This window comes from Hyperoodon ampullatus, assembly GCF_949752795.1.
Source record: "Hyperoodon ampullatus genome assembly, chromosome: 1".
Lineage (NCBI taxonomy): Eukaryota > Metazoa > Chordata > Mammalia > Artiodactyla > Ziphiidae > Hyperoodon > Hyperoodon ampullatus.
Window position 1 is genome coordinate 197402351 of NC_136914.1, and position 13531 is coordinate 197415881.

At 37.6% G+C, this 13531-nt stretch overlaps 1 protein-coding gene across 1 annotated transcript in view; it reads right to left on the reverse strand.

The window, feature by feature from the left end:
• Positions 1-4094: 4094 nt before the first annotated feature.
• Positions 4095-13531, reverse strand: part of BLNK (B cell linker) — a gene marked incomplete at its 5' end in the record, with an annotated part of 82148 nt that continues 72711 nt past the window's right edge. Inside the window, 4 exons of the mRNA XM_079717590.1 lie at positions 4095-4290; positions 5311-5649; positions 9971-10126; positions 12747-12830. Coding sequence (XP_079573716.1) covers positions 5530-5649; positions 9971-10126; positions 12747-12830 — 360 coding nt within the window. The 3' untranslated portion in view covers positions 4095-4290; positions 5311-5529. The remainder of the gene's footprint in view (positions 4291-5310; positions 5650-9970; positions 10127-12746; positions 12831-13531) is intronic.

The following is a 13531-nucleotide window of genomic DNA, read 5'->3' on the forward strand; positions in this document are numbered from 1 at the left end:
TAAGTTGAAATTCATTAAATTGAAAACATTTGTGTTTCAAAGAACTCAAGACAATCCACAAAATGGGAGAAAACACTTTCAAATCATATATCTAATGTGGGAATTGTACCCAGGATACACATAAATGATTACAACTCAATAATAAAAAGACAATTAAAAAATGGTCAAAGGAGGGAATTCCCTGGCAGTCCAGTGGTTAGGACTCTGCGCTTTCACTGCCAAGGCCCCAGGTTCGATCTCTGGTTGGAGAACTAAGATCCCACAAGCCGTGCGCCAGCCCCCCCCCCCAAAAAAAGAAAAATTGTCAAAGGATTTGAATAGACATTTCTGCAAAGAAGTTATACAAATAGCTAATAACAACATGAAAAGATGGTTAACATTTTTAGTCATTAGGGAAATACAAATCCAAAGCACAATGAGATATTACTTCACACCCTTTAGGGTGGTTACAGTTGAAAAGACAATAACAACGGTTGATGAGTATATAGAGAAACAGAAACTCATACATTGTTAGGATGTAAAATGGTGTAGTCACTTTGGGAAACAGTTGGGTGTTTCTCAAACTGTTAAGTATATTTGCCATATGATGCAGAAATTCCACTTTTAGATATATACCCAAAAGAAATGAAGAACATACATACATCCACTCAAAAACTTGTACAAAATTTTTTATGGTAGTAGTATCCATAATAGCCAAAAAGTGGAAACAACTCAAATGTCCATCAATTGATGAATGAATAAACAAAATATGGTATATCTGTATAATATATTATTCAGCAATGAAAAGAAATGGAGTACTGATACTATAACATAGATGAACATTGAAAACAGTAGGCTAAGTGAAAGAAGGCAGTCACAAAGGACCACATATTGTATGATCCGATTCATATGAAATGTCAAATATGCAAGTCTATAGAGACAAACTAGATCAGTGGTTGACTAGGATGGGAGCTTGGGGAGAGTGGAGAGTGTCTGCTTATAGGTATGGAGTTTCTTTTTGATGTGAGTAGATTCTAAGCAGATTGTGGTAATGGTTGTGCAACTCTGAATATAGTCAAATCCACTGAACTGTATAGTTTTAAGTGGGTGAATTTTATAGTATGTTAATTATATCTCAATAATACCGTTAAAATTATCAACTAGTAAAAGTTGGTTAACTATTAGAAGGTGAAAGTTGGATATTAAGGAATGCAGAAATGACAAGTGAGAATAAGCACGGAAGAAACTAAGCACTTAGAATAGGGCTCACCAAACCCTAGTCTGAGATTCAGGCCTTGTTGAAGAGGTTGTAGCTGCCACAGGGACATTCAGGCTGCTGATAGTGAAGAAATTTTCTAGAAGGTGCAGACCTGACTGAGCTGGTTTGTGGGAATAGTCAATTCAGTGGCTGTGAAACTCATTAGAGGGTGCTGGTCAGCTAGAGCTGGTCTACTCCTGCTAAGAGTTAAAGAAACTCACTGGAAGGTGCTGGCAGCCTTGAGCTGGTCCACAGGAAGTTTCCTCACCGAGTGGCAGACAAACTCATAGAGGGTGTGGCCAAGCTAGAGCCTACTGGGTGGCTGAGAGAAATTCATTGGTGAGAACTGGTGGGATAAAGTCAGTTAGCAGAACCTGGCCTGGGGGTGCTGCAGAAAAGCTCAGTGGAAGATGCCACAGACCAGAACTGGTCTTCAAAAAGTGACCTGCTAGGTGGCTGAGAAACTCAGAGGAGAGTGATTGTCACTGGGTTTCCCTAATCCACTAATAGGGAAAAAGCACACTGGAAGCAGGAAGGGATATATATGTATATATATATAAAGCAGCACCATTATTGGCCCATACTCTGCCTCAATTGTTGCCATATTCTCTTAGCCTTATCCACAACTCTGTGAGCCCCCTTGATTGGTATCCTAATCTTGTTATGATAATTGAGACGCCCCTGGCTTCTGATATGTAAGTGCTGCTATCAACGTCCCACGTTTTAGACTATTAGCCCTAGCTACCATTAGCCCTGGCCAGCAGAACTGGGCTACCAGTGAACTTCTTAGTGATATTTGCTCCCTTCTTACCAGTGCATTTCTAATGGCCTTGGTGATCACACTTGTCCTTTGGGACATAATTCTCTGGTGGGTCTTCTGCCCTCACATAATATATCCACTCCAGTATGCTCACTTCCCTGAGCCTTTTAATTCTCTCCTCTACTATCTGCCATAGCAATTTAGGCATTTCACCCTCAATCAGTGAAGGTCATCACTTTTTCTAGTCTTCCAGGAGCCACTCAATGAGTTTGCATTATCTCCTAGGGTCATTGCCAGAGTATTAAATTATGTATCCTGAGAAGCACCCTTAAGTTAATAAATTATTCCTTATCCAATCTTATATTCTGGCTTCTTTGCTCAAGTATTCTCAAAATCTAGTTCCATGGTATTTCCTCAGCTCCTGCAAGTACATGGTGCCTAATTCTTCAGACTCTTTCAGGATGTATTCTTACCTCCCTCAGCAGGCCTAGCACATTTATAGCTGATTTAAGCTGCAACTTAACTTTAGTTATTGGCCTAGCAACCAGGACAGAAGGTAGGGGCATATCCTGAGGGGTATTTCTGTTGCTTTGAAGGGGAGAGGCCTCTGCAGTGTCTTCCCACGCAGGCAGAATGCTATTTCTTAATGACAGGGGTTAACTCTGCAGACTCTGAGGGTTCAGAGGAGTCTGGGAAGCCAAATAATTGGTGTCATTCACCATTAATGATGGTTTTACCACCATTCATCCCCAGATGTTCTCATCCCATCTGTCAGGGTCTCAGGTTTTTTGAACTAGGACTCTGACCTTGGTATGACAGACCTGTCTTGGTTTAGCATTAAATTATCTTTGCAGGGAATTCCCTGGAGGTCCAGTGGTTAGGACTCAGTGCTTTCACTGCTGTGGGCCTGGGTTTGATCCCTGGTCAGGGAACTAAGATCCCACAAGCCACGCAGCGTGGCCAAAAAAAAAAAAAAAAATTAGTTTTGCGTTTCAGCAACTGTATTAAATCCTGAGTTTGGTCTTCAACTTTTTCTTCTCTCCCACTGCAGGAGATTAGCAATTGGGTCACCACTTTGTACCAGGGATGATTCATGCCTCAAATACCCCAAGGATGGAGTCCTTATTGTCAACTGGGTGGTGAGTAATCTGGTTCAAAGATGCCATCTTTTTTTTTTTTTTTTTTTTTTTTGTGGTACGCGGGCCTCTCACTGTTGTGGCCTCTCCCGTTGCGGAGCACAGGCTCCGGATGCGCAGGCTCAGCAGCCATGGCTCACGGGCCCAGCCGCTCCGCGGCATATGGGATCCTCCCAGACCGGGGCACGAACCCGTATCCCCTGCATCGGCAGGCGGACTCTCAACCACTGCGCCACCAGGGAGGCCCAAAGATGCCATCTTAATGCCTACTTTCTTGAAACTACTTCTGGTACTAAATCTGTCATTTGAGTTTTCTGGGGAGAAGATGCTGAGATGGAATTTGGAGTACAAGAGGTTTATTGGACAGTAATGCCTGGGGGATGGAGCAAGATTGAGTAAGAAAAGCTTTCACACCATAATGCAGATCTGATACTGGTGAAAGAAAAGGTTGGTGAGTGGAAGCAGGATTGGGTATAGAAAGCCTCAGACTTCCATGCACCACTGACAAAGTCAGCCAACTCAATGGATACTTTAGGTTAAAGACTATCCATTAGTTAGAGGAATTCCATGTTGGGCAGAATTGGCCAGACTGAGGGCTGCTTAGGAAGAGCATAGGTTTGGCTTAAAACCCAATGCAGATTCTGAAGGCATTAATAGCTAAAGGCTGACAGCTAATTGCACTCCTACAGCTGAATGCCAAATTTTTTCCTGATGGGAGATCCAAACAGTGCACCTCCATGGCTGCCACACGATGGGGCAATATCAAGTAGTGTGACATTCATGTAACTGGAGTCCCTGAAGGGGAGGAGAAGAAGGATGACAGAAAAAATGTTTGAAGAAAAAATAATAATTGAAACTTTTCTCCTAAATTTGATGAAAACTATAAATACAAAGATCCAAGAAGCAACATGAAGCTCAAGCAGGAAAAGCACAAAGAAAACCAAACCAAGACACATTATAATCACATTTTCATCATCACAGGTGATGAAGAGAAAAATTTTATTGCAGCTGGAGAAAAAAAGCACACATTATGTACTGAGAATCAAAGATAAGAATTACTGCAGACTTGTCATCAGAAACGCTGCAAGCCAGAAGAGTGGAATGATATCTTTAAGGTACTGAAGTCATCCTAGAATTCTTTCTCTAGCAAAATTACCCTTCAAAAATGAAGATAAAACAAAGAAAATTTCACAAAAGAGAAGTCTAAGATATGTCATCACCAGTAAAATTGCTCTATCTTAAATGTTAAGAGAAATTCTTCATGTGGAAGGAAAATGATACCAGGTGGATATTAGATCTATACAAAGGAATTAAGAGCACTGGAAATGGTGAGTAAACAAATAAATATGAAAGTGAAAGGGGGTATTATGACATTTAAGAATACAGTTATTTTTATAAGTGAGTTTGTGAGTTCATAACCCTCTAGAATTTCAAAATCCTTTCAGATTGCTGTCTTAGTGATCAAGTGCATTCCTCATTTAATTATTAGATTTATCTTAATTAGCTGCTTTATCATTTCAGTGCTGTCTAAAGTACACAGTAGAATAAAAAGCTTTGATATGACAAAGTATAATACATTGCTGGGACAACCTAAGACCTTGGATATGGCTGCTCACAATGGTATCTCTTTTATTCCTGAGTGTTCATCAATGTCTGCTTTTCTGTCCCTGTTCTGTGGGCTGTTTCCCTAGGCTTTTAATCTAGTTTTGCTCTCATCCCACTCCGAATGCCATATCAAGTTTAGGGTCCATTTAATAGACATGCAGATCAAAGAGGGTATAATTATATTTAATAATCAAAGCTAACAACATAATCATGGATAAGAAAGTTCATATCTGTATACATCTCCCATGGTTGGGAGCTCACAAAAAGGAACCATTACATCCCCCTTATCTGTATTTATAAATATCATATATTATCTATATTTTATTTTCTACACATTAAAATTTTAACCAAGGCAATTGTCAAGCACTGACAGTAGGCATCCTAGTTACACTGGGGCACTAGGACCATTGTGGTGGTCTAAATTTTCAGCAGCTTTGTTTTATCCAAGAGTATCATTTTCTTATTCTGGAAGTATCGTATTATTTTCTTACATGACTGAAAATACTTTACACCTGTTTTTTTAAATAAAGACATTTATTTGGAGAATATTAGTAGCATATTCTCAGCCTCACCAGATATTAACAGTTCATCAAGTCAGGCAACAGAACATGTCCATGTGAGCTTCTTATAAGGAAATCGATGACCACCTCAACAGCTTCCTCATCTTCTGTTTTATTACTGGATGATTCATAATCCAAAATATGAAGTTTTTGGACTTTTTCCTCAAAAGTAGAAGTAGGTAAAATGTCTGAAGCAATGATGTTGACTTCCTTTAAAAATTTGTTTTTAATTTATGAAACTTTAACTGCATATTTCAGTCTTGTGGAATCTTTTGTGTTATTCTGACTGTCAATAAGAACCAGGGGACTGTGTTGATGATTCTTGATGATTTCAGCAACACTTCCAAAGTACTAGAACAAGAAAACATAGATGAATTATAAATTGGCATTTATATTAACAATGAACTCCACTCCTCCCATCTTCTCCAACTCTTTCAAGTTAGTCAGAGTTACTAGGTCCCAGATGACATTCTATCCAAACAAGTCTAATTTAACAATGTCTGTAACCTTTGAGGTGGCAGACCCTGGCCATTCAATAAGACTGAAAACACAACAGACATCCTCAATTAGTATAACTTCTTAGAGAAAATTACTTTCTTGAGTTATGATGTAATATTTTAATATTTTGTTTTTTATTTAGTGCCAAGTGTAAAACTGTCATACATTGAATTTCTCTACATTTTTATAAAACATAGATTATCTGTTATGTTGCATGTATTAGATACAAGGACTGATGTAGTAAATTAACGTTAGAATTTAATGTGAAGAGAGTTATTTCCCAGGTTAATTCATGTTTGTTTTTGTTTTCTTTTTTTTGAATAAATAAGGAAACCTTTATAAACCCTCATATACCCATTTTTCCTTTAGCTCCCAGTAAGTTTAGAGCTAAATTAGTGCCTAGTTAATAATGAAATTTCATGCTAAGCTCTTACTATACATACATATTTTTCCATATATTAATTCCTATTGTCTATTGGTTTTAGTTTAAGGCTATCACAATTTTTTTCTTAAAAATGATCAATGTTTTAAATGAAAGATAAAATAAGTATAACACAGACAAATAAATGAAATGCATTGATTATACAAAAGTGCTACAAGCTCACGATCATCAGATAAATGCATTTAGACTCATTTTTTTAAAGTGGTAACTGTTTTGCAACACTGCCATATAATTTAGCAGTTACCACCAATTGACTTCATTTTCTCTTAGTTTTTCATATAAAGATAAACATCTGGAATAAAAAATGTTTAAAAGCCTTTATTAATTATTTGGATAGCTTCCAAATATTATATATTAAATAAATAAAGTATTCAGAATACTAGTCATTTTTCAAATGAAACACCTTTTAGATAATAAAACATCTTTTAGATAATTGGCTTCTGAATATTAGGTCAGGGAGGAGAGACAGAGACTTTCAAGTACCTTTAGTCCTTATTTCTTACTTTCTCTTCAATCATTCAGACCTCCTGTACTTGCCAATGAATTGTTTTTATGATATTCATAAAGACATTCATTCTGTTCGTTTGGCACAGCATATTGTTAAACTGAATGCAGTTGGAAGTTAAATTTATGGACTAACACACCAGGAAATGAAATGGTACAACCTCTTTGAAGTGAATTCCAAGTGAAAAAGTGTTCTGAACCCAGTAAATATAAGAGAGAGTTGCTTTGCTTATACAAATAAGCATCTCATTCTGTCCTTATACTCTTCTGAATATTTCTGAGGATTGCTTTGTTGCAGAGTTTGGGGATTAAAATGTTTGAAGTAGGGGGTTGAGCTGAGTTGAAATGTTTGAAGTAGGGACTGGACTTGTGGCATATTTGTGATTTGACTGAAAGAAGGATTGAGCATAACTTAGTTGCAGTTTCCCCTTAACACTTTGTTTTTGGTCTACACTAATTCAGTGTATTTGTGATATTCATACATGGACAGAAAAACAATTGTTTGATAACTCAAAATCCCATAGTCAATAAAATAAAGCAAACAGATCTCAGAGCGATAAAATACTCAATATGTATCCACATAATGTCAAAACATTTGAAAAAAAAGTTAAACAGTTAATCAACTAGTTACTTTTTCTACCCATGAATACCCAAACACAAATACAGACAAACAGAATTTTCAAGATCTCCACATGGTTGACATCATGTAACCAAAGTTTTCATTTTTCAATTCAGATGTTCAGTATATGGGAGAAATTATCTTTTCATTATAGATAATTTAAGTAAGTGTTTTAAAGGACTCTGTCAGTACTTCCAGATGCTATTATAATAATATGTATTTATTTTGGTATCCATAGGCTGGATAATTGGGGAGTGGGGTGAAGCTCTGATCTATTCATTCTGAGGTAGGAATGAAGATTCTTTAAGCCAAGAAGAACCACTGTTTATCAGAGTTTCCTAGCAGGACAAGGAAGTCCAGAGCCCCTCTGAGAGCTCAAAATTTATCTGAGTGAATTTCAGTACCACTAAAAAGGACAGCGCCTCCACCCACCCTTAAGCCTCTTACAGAAGTACTGGACCCCTGGGGAGGCTTTTATTAAAAAAATTTTTTATTATTTATTTGGCTGCATTGGGTCTTTCGTTGCTGTGCGTGGGCTTTCTCTAGTTGCAGGGAGTGGGGGCTATTCTTCGTTGCGGTGCGCTGCCTTCTCTTGTTGCGGAGCACGGGCTCTAGGTGCACGGGCTTCAGTAGTTGTGGCTCGTGGGCTCTAGAGCACAGGCTCAGTAGTTGTGGTGCACAGGCTTAGCTGCTCCGCAGCATGTGGGATCTTCCCAGACCAGGGCTCAAACCCATTTCTCCTGCATTGGCAGGCGGATTCTTAACCACTGCGCCACCAGGGAAGTCCCTGGGGAGGCTTTAGAATGTAACCATCCATCCAAAGTCACTCTGTCCTACTAGGATCACCACCATATCCTACCACTGATTACTGTTGAGGAGCATATAGTTTAAAAAATTTGTCATATAAAGGTTTCAGTGAGAATGAAGGTTTTTGTGAGTAGGGAGAAGCAGACAGTTCTGTTAAAGTTTAACTGGTGTGAAATGATAATGCAATCTATATTTTAAAACCCATTTGGTCTTGATCAGTGTTTCGTGTTTTCAGAGTTTTGCATTTTCTAACTCTCTGAGACTTTATTAAAAGCAAAATAAAACTCCAAACTATAAAACTCCTCGAAGAAAAGAGAGAGAAAGCTTCATGAGACTGCATTTGGCAATGATTTCTTGGATGTTACACCAAAAGCACAGGCAACAAAACAAAAAATAGACAAATAGGACTACATTAAACTATACTACAAAGTTATAAGAGTTCTTTACATATTCTGGATATTAACCTCTTATCAGACACATAATTTGCAAATATTTTCTCCCATTTCATAGGTTGCCTTTTTACTCTGTTGATTGTGACCTTTGATGAACAGAAAATTTTAGACCATTTTATTATACCATATACAAAAAAAGACTCAAAATGAATTAAAGATTTAAATGTAAGACCTGAAACCATAAAAATCCCAGAAGAAAACATAAGCAGTATGCTCTTTGACATTGGTCTTAGCAATAGTTTTTGGACATGTCTCCTCAAGCAAGGGTGACAAAAGCACAAATAAACAAATGGGACTACACCAAACTAAAAACATTTTGCATAACAAAGGAAAACATCAACAAAAGAAAAAGGCAATCTACTGAATGAGAGAAGATATTTGCAAATAATATGTCTGATAAGGGGATAATATCCAAAATATATAAAGAACTCATGTAACTCAGTATCAAACAAACAAATAAGCAATCTAATTAAAAAATGGGCAGAGGACCTGAGTAGACATTTTTCTGAAGAAGACATGCAGATGGCCAACAGGCATATGAAATGATGCTCAACATCACTAATAATCAGGAAAATGAAAATCAGAACCACAATGAGATATCACATCACACCTGTGAGAATGGCTATTATCAAAAAGACAAGAAACAACATGCTTGTGAGGATGTGAAGAAAAGGGAACCCACGTGCACTGTTGGTGGGAATGTACATTGGTAGGACAACTATGGAAAATAGTATGGGGATTCCTCAAAAAATTAAAAATAGAACTGCCATATGATCCACCAATTCCTCTCCTGGGTATATATCCAAAGAAAATGAAAACACTAATTCAAAAAGATATATACACTCTGATGTTCATACAAGCATTATTTACAGTAGCCAAGATATGGAAGCAAACTAAGTGTCCATCAAAAGATGAATAGGTAAAGATGATGTGATATATATACAATGGAATATTACTCAGCCATAAAAATTGTGCCATTTGTGACAACATGGGTGGACCTAGAGGGTGTTACACTAAGTGAAGTAAGTCAGACAAAGACAAATACCATATGATTTCACTTATATGTGGAATCTAAAAAACAAAACAAACAAAATGCTGAGTCAGACTGACCTCATTAAGCAACAGGATAAAAGATATAGCTTTTACATCATACCAGTCTTTCCTCCTTTCTGTTGTCTCATAGGATATACTGCCCAAACATAGTATTTTATCTCGTACTCTATGACAATGTGCAAGCCTTAGACCAAGTACTCTTGTATCCTTTCTCCTCATTTCTGGCACCTAATACAGTATGATGGCATTGTGCTCAAAACACAGTTATAGAGTTGGATTAGAAGAGAAATTACTGACCTCTTCACCAGTTTTCTTTCTGCCCAAAGCATACTGTTTTGTTGCTTCAATAAATCGCACAGGGATATTATATACTCGCTTATTAAAAAATACAACTAGTGTATATGGCTGTTTGGAATCATGGCCAGAGCTTTTCCGAATAAGAAATGATCCATCCTGTTTATTAAAAGAAAGAATAATTATGATTAGTGTTACTTGTATTTCCATAGGTTAAAAATCAGTTTATGAAAACTACCTATATTATATTCAAAAGGTAATTATTTAGGTATATGATTTTGATTACCAATTAGAGCTTGTTTTATTATTTTGCAAGAAAATACTTCAGTAAAATATATACTTATAGAAAATTCTGAAAGAGGTAAATGTTAGCTTTTTGAGGCACCAAATAAGATCTTACGTTTATAGGCTTTGGAAATGTGTGAAGGGACACATTAAGATCAGACCTAAAGGGCACTCTTGAACTAGGAACCATGTTCACAAATTGCCTATGAATAAAAAAATATATCAAACAAATTCCATTCAAAAGTGCTATAAGAAGAAAGCAAATATTGGGAATCAAAACATTTCAGCTGATAAATATTCTCTCTCCAAAAATTTATGTTGAACCAGAAAAAAAATTGTAACACAACATTCCAAATTTAATTAAATATCTTGTAAAATATTCTACAGTCATAAATTCAAAAATTATGAATGAAAAATAGACAAAAACAGGAAGAAGGAATGCAATAAGAGTTGATCAAACCTGGGAAAAAGTGCTTACCTGGTGGCTCAGTGGTTAAGAATCTGCCTGCCAATGCAGGGGACATGGGTTCAAGCCCTGGTCCAGGAAGATCCCACATGCCATGGAGCAGCTAAGCACATGCACCACAACTAATGAGCCTGTGCTCTCAAGCCTGCAAGCCACAACTACTGAGCCCACAACTACTGAAGCCCATGTACCTAGGGCCTGTGCTCTGCAACAAGAGAAGCCACTGCAATGAGAAGCCTGCGCACCGCAACGAAGAGTAGCCCCCACTCACTGCAACTAGAGAAAGCCCACGTGCAGCAATGAAGACCCAACGCAGCCAAAAATAAATAAATAAATTAATTAATTAATTAATTAAAAAAACAAAACAAAAACCTGGGAAAGAAGTTGAAAAGAAAGACAAACCTGTATCAGAAATGAAGAAGAAATTACAAGATGCCCAAGGGACAATAGCCTTAAATGAAGATTTAATAAATGACTGAAGGAGGGCATGGAAACAACCAAGAAAGAAAAAAAAAGAGAGAGATTAAAAAAAAAAAAGTACAATAACATCAGAGTGGTTGGATTGAAAGAAAGACCCCCCCAAAGAAAGGTCTAAAATACATGTAATGTGAGTCCTTGAAAAAAAACAAAATAATGAAACAGAACTACTCTTTAATACTATAATTTAAGAAAATGTTTTGGAAATAAGAGAAAACTTAAATCTACATATTGAAAGGGTTTCCATCTACCTGAAAACATCGACCTGGAAATCCACTCAGAGACATAATCTGGTGAAACTATTAGACTTTAAAAAGAAAAAAATCTGCAGAGCCATCAGATTAAAATATCAAATTACATATAAGGGCAAGAAAGTAACATTAGCATCAGAGTTCTCAGAAGCATCAAGGCAATCCAGTGGAGCAACACTTTTAAAAACTCAAGCCAAGGATTTTACATCCAGCCAAGGTTTCCTCCGGGTATCAGGCTATGAAAAACAGTTTCGAACGTGCAAGAACTCAGGGAATAACGTAAGCACAGTCCTTCCTGAGAATCTACTACAGGTGAGCTTCACCAAACAAAAAGAGATAACTAAGGAAGCAACAGGACTGATGGAAAGCATTTAATATATTTCATTGTAGAGCTAGGACTAAACAACGGTGGCAGAAAACAGTATAGTCTGGACTTCCCTAGTGGCGCAGTGGTTAAGAATCTGCCTGCCAATGCAGGGGACAAGGGACTCTATCCCTGGTCTGAGAAGATCCCACATGCTGCAGAGCAACTAAGCCTGTGCACCACAGCTACTGAACCTGTGCTCTAGAGCCCATGAGCCACAACTACTGAACCCACGTGCCACAATTATGGAAGCCCTTGCACTCTAGGGCCCGTGCTCTGCAACAAGAGAAGCCACCGCAATGAGAAACCCGTGCACCACAACGAAGAGTAGCCCCTGCTAGCCACAACTAGAGAAAGCCCGCACAAAGCAAACGAAGACCCAGTGCAGCCCAAATAACCCCACAAAAAAACAGTATATTCTGACAAGGCAAGGTGCAAGTGGGCGGAGAAAAGAGAAAGAAAAAGAAAAGTGGCACTTTAATCTTGGATTGTCCAGACTGTTCTAGTGTTCCTATATGACTGGGCTTGGACTCTCCAAAAATTTACTTCCCAGTACTTTTTGCTATCTTGATCCCAATCTTTTATCCCAAGCATTGATCCAAAATAGTCTGTTACATCTCACTCCTGGATGGATCTCATGTAGCACCAAGCCTTACAGAGATCCCCTCCAGAGCTTTCTTCTCTTCCACTATTTGGAGAGCAGTGGAGCCTATGGATCCATGTATAGATGAAAGGACAAGCAGCAATAAGATGGAGGAACAAAGAAAGAGGGAGGTGCTTCAAAGAGAGGAGGGGATGGCAGTTCCTCTTGAGTAAGTAAAGAGAAAAGATCCCTGCATCCATAATTGTTGCAATTACTTAATTAGCATATTATCGGGATGACAACTGTGCCAATATAGGCTGAGGACACAACATGAGATTTTAAAATGGTCAGACCTTGTTTGATCTGTATAATGCCTCTTCGGCCGACTTTCGATCGCAGGCACCAGCGTACCATGGTTTACAGTGAACGTCAGCTTCCTGTGAGTGAGAGGGCATTATTAAGCATGAGATGGCCCTTCAATGACACTGAACCTTCTGTGCACTAGAAACAAAGTCCCATTTTGCATTACCAGAAAGGCCTAAGTACATTTGGGCCAGTAATCTGAAAATGAGTTTTATGCTTCTTTTGATCAACCACAAGGATTATATAATTGACTTTTCCCCAGTTTGGCTGTAGGGGATAGACTTAGTATTTGAACTTGAGACCTAATCCTGCTATATTCCTGAACCATTTATTCCTTTCTCCTAAATAAGTTATCATCTCCCTTTCTATTATGATCTTACCATTGCTTTGTGGAGCGTTTTATAATTTCCAAAGTGTTTTTACAAATATCTTATTTGATTCTTGTAACAACTTTGAAGGCAAGATGAATACATGCTGTCATCCCTATTTTACATTTGAGGAAGCTTAGAGACTTGCCCAAGGGCACACCGAGTCCTTTCTATGTCTTTTTTTAAACTGCTATTTTATGTGTTTTAATATCATATGCCTCCACAGATCTATTCTGAAAAATTACATAGTTTAAATAGAATCTATGTGAGAGGAAGAACAATAAAAACAACACACTTCTTTGCTAGTTTTGAAGAAACACCAATTGTTATTTATGGCATCCAGAATACAAATTAGAATAAATGGAGCAAAGTCTTAACAGTTGGGAAAAAAATGTATTCTGTACCCA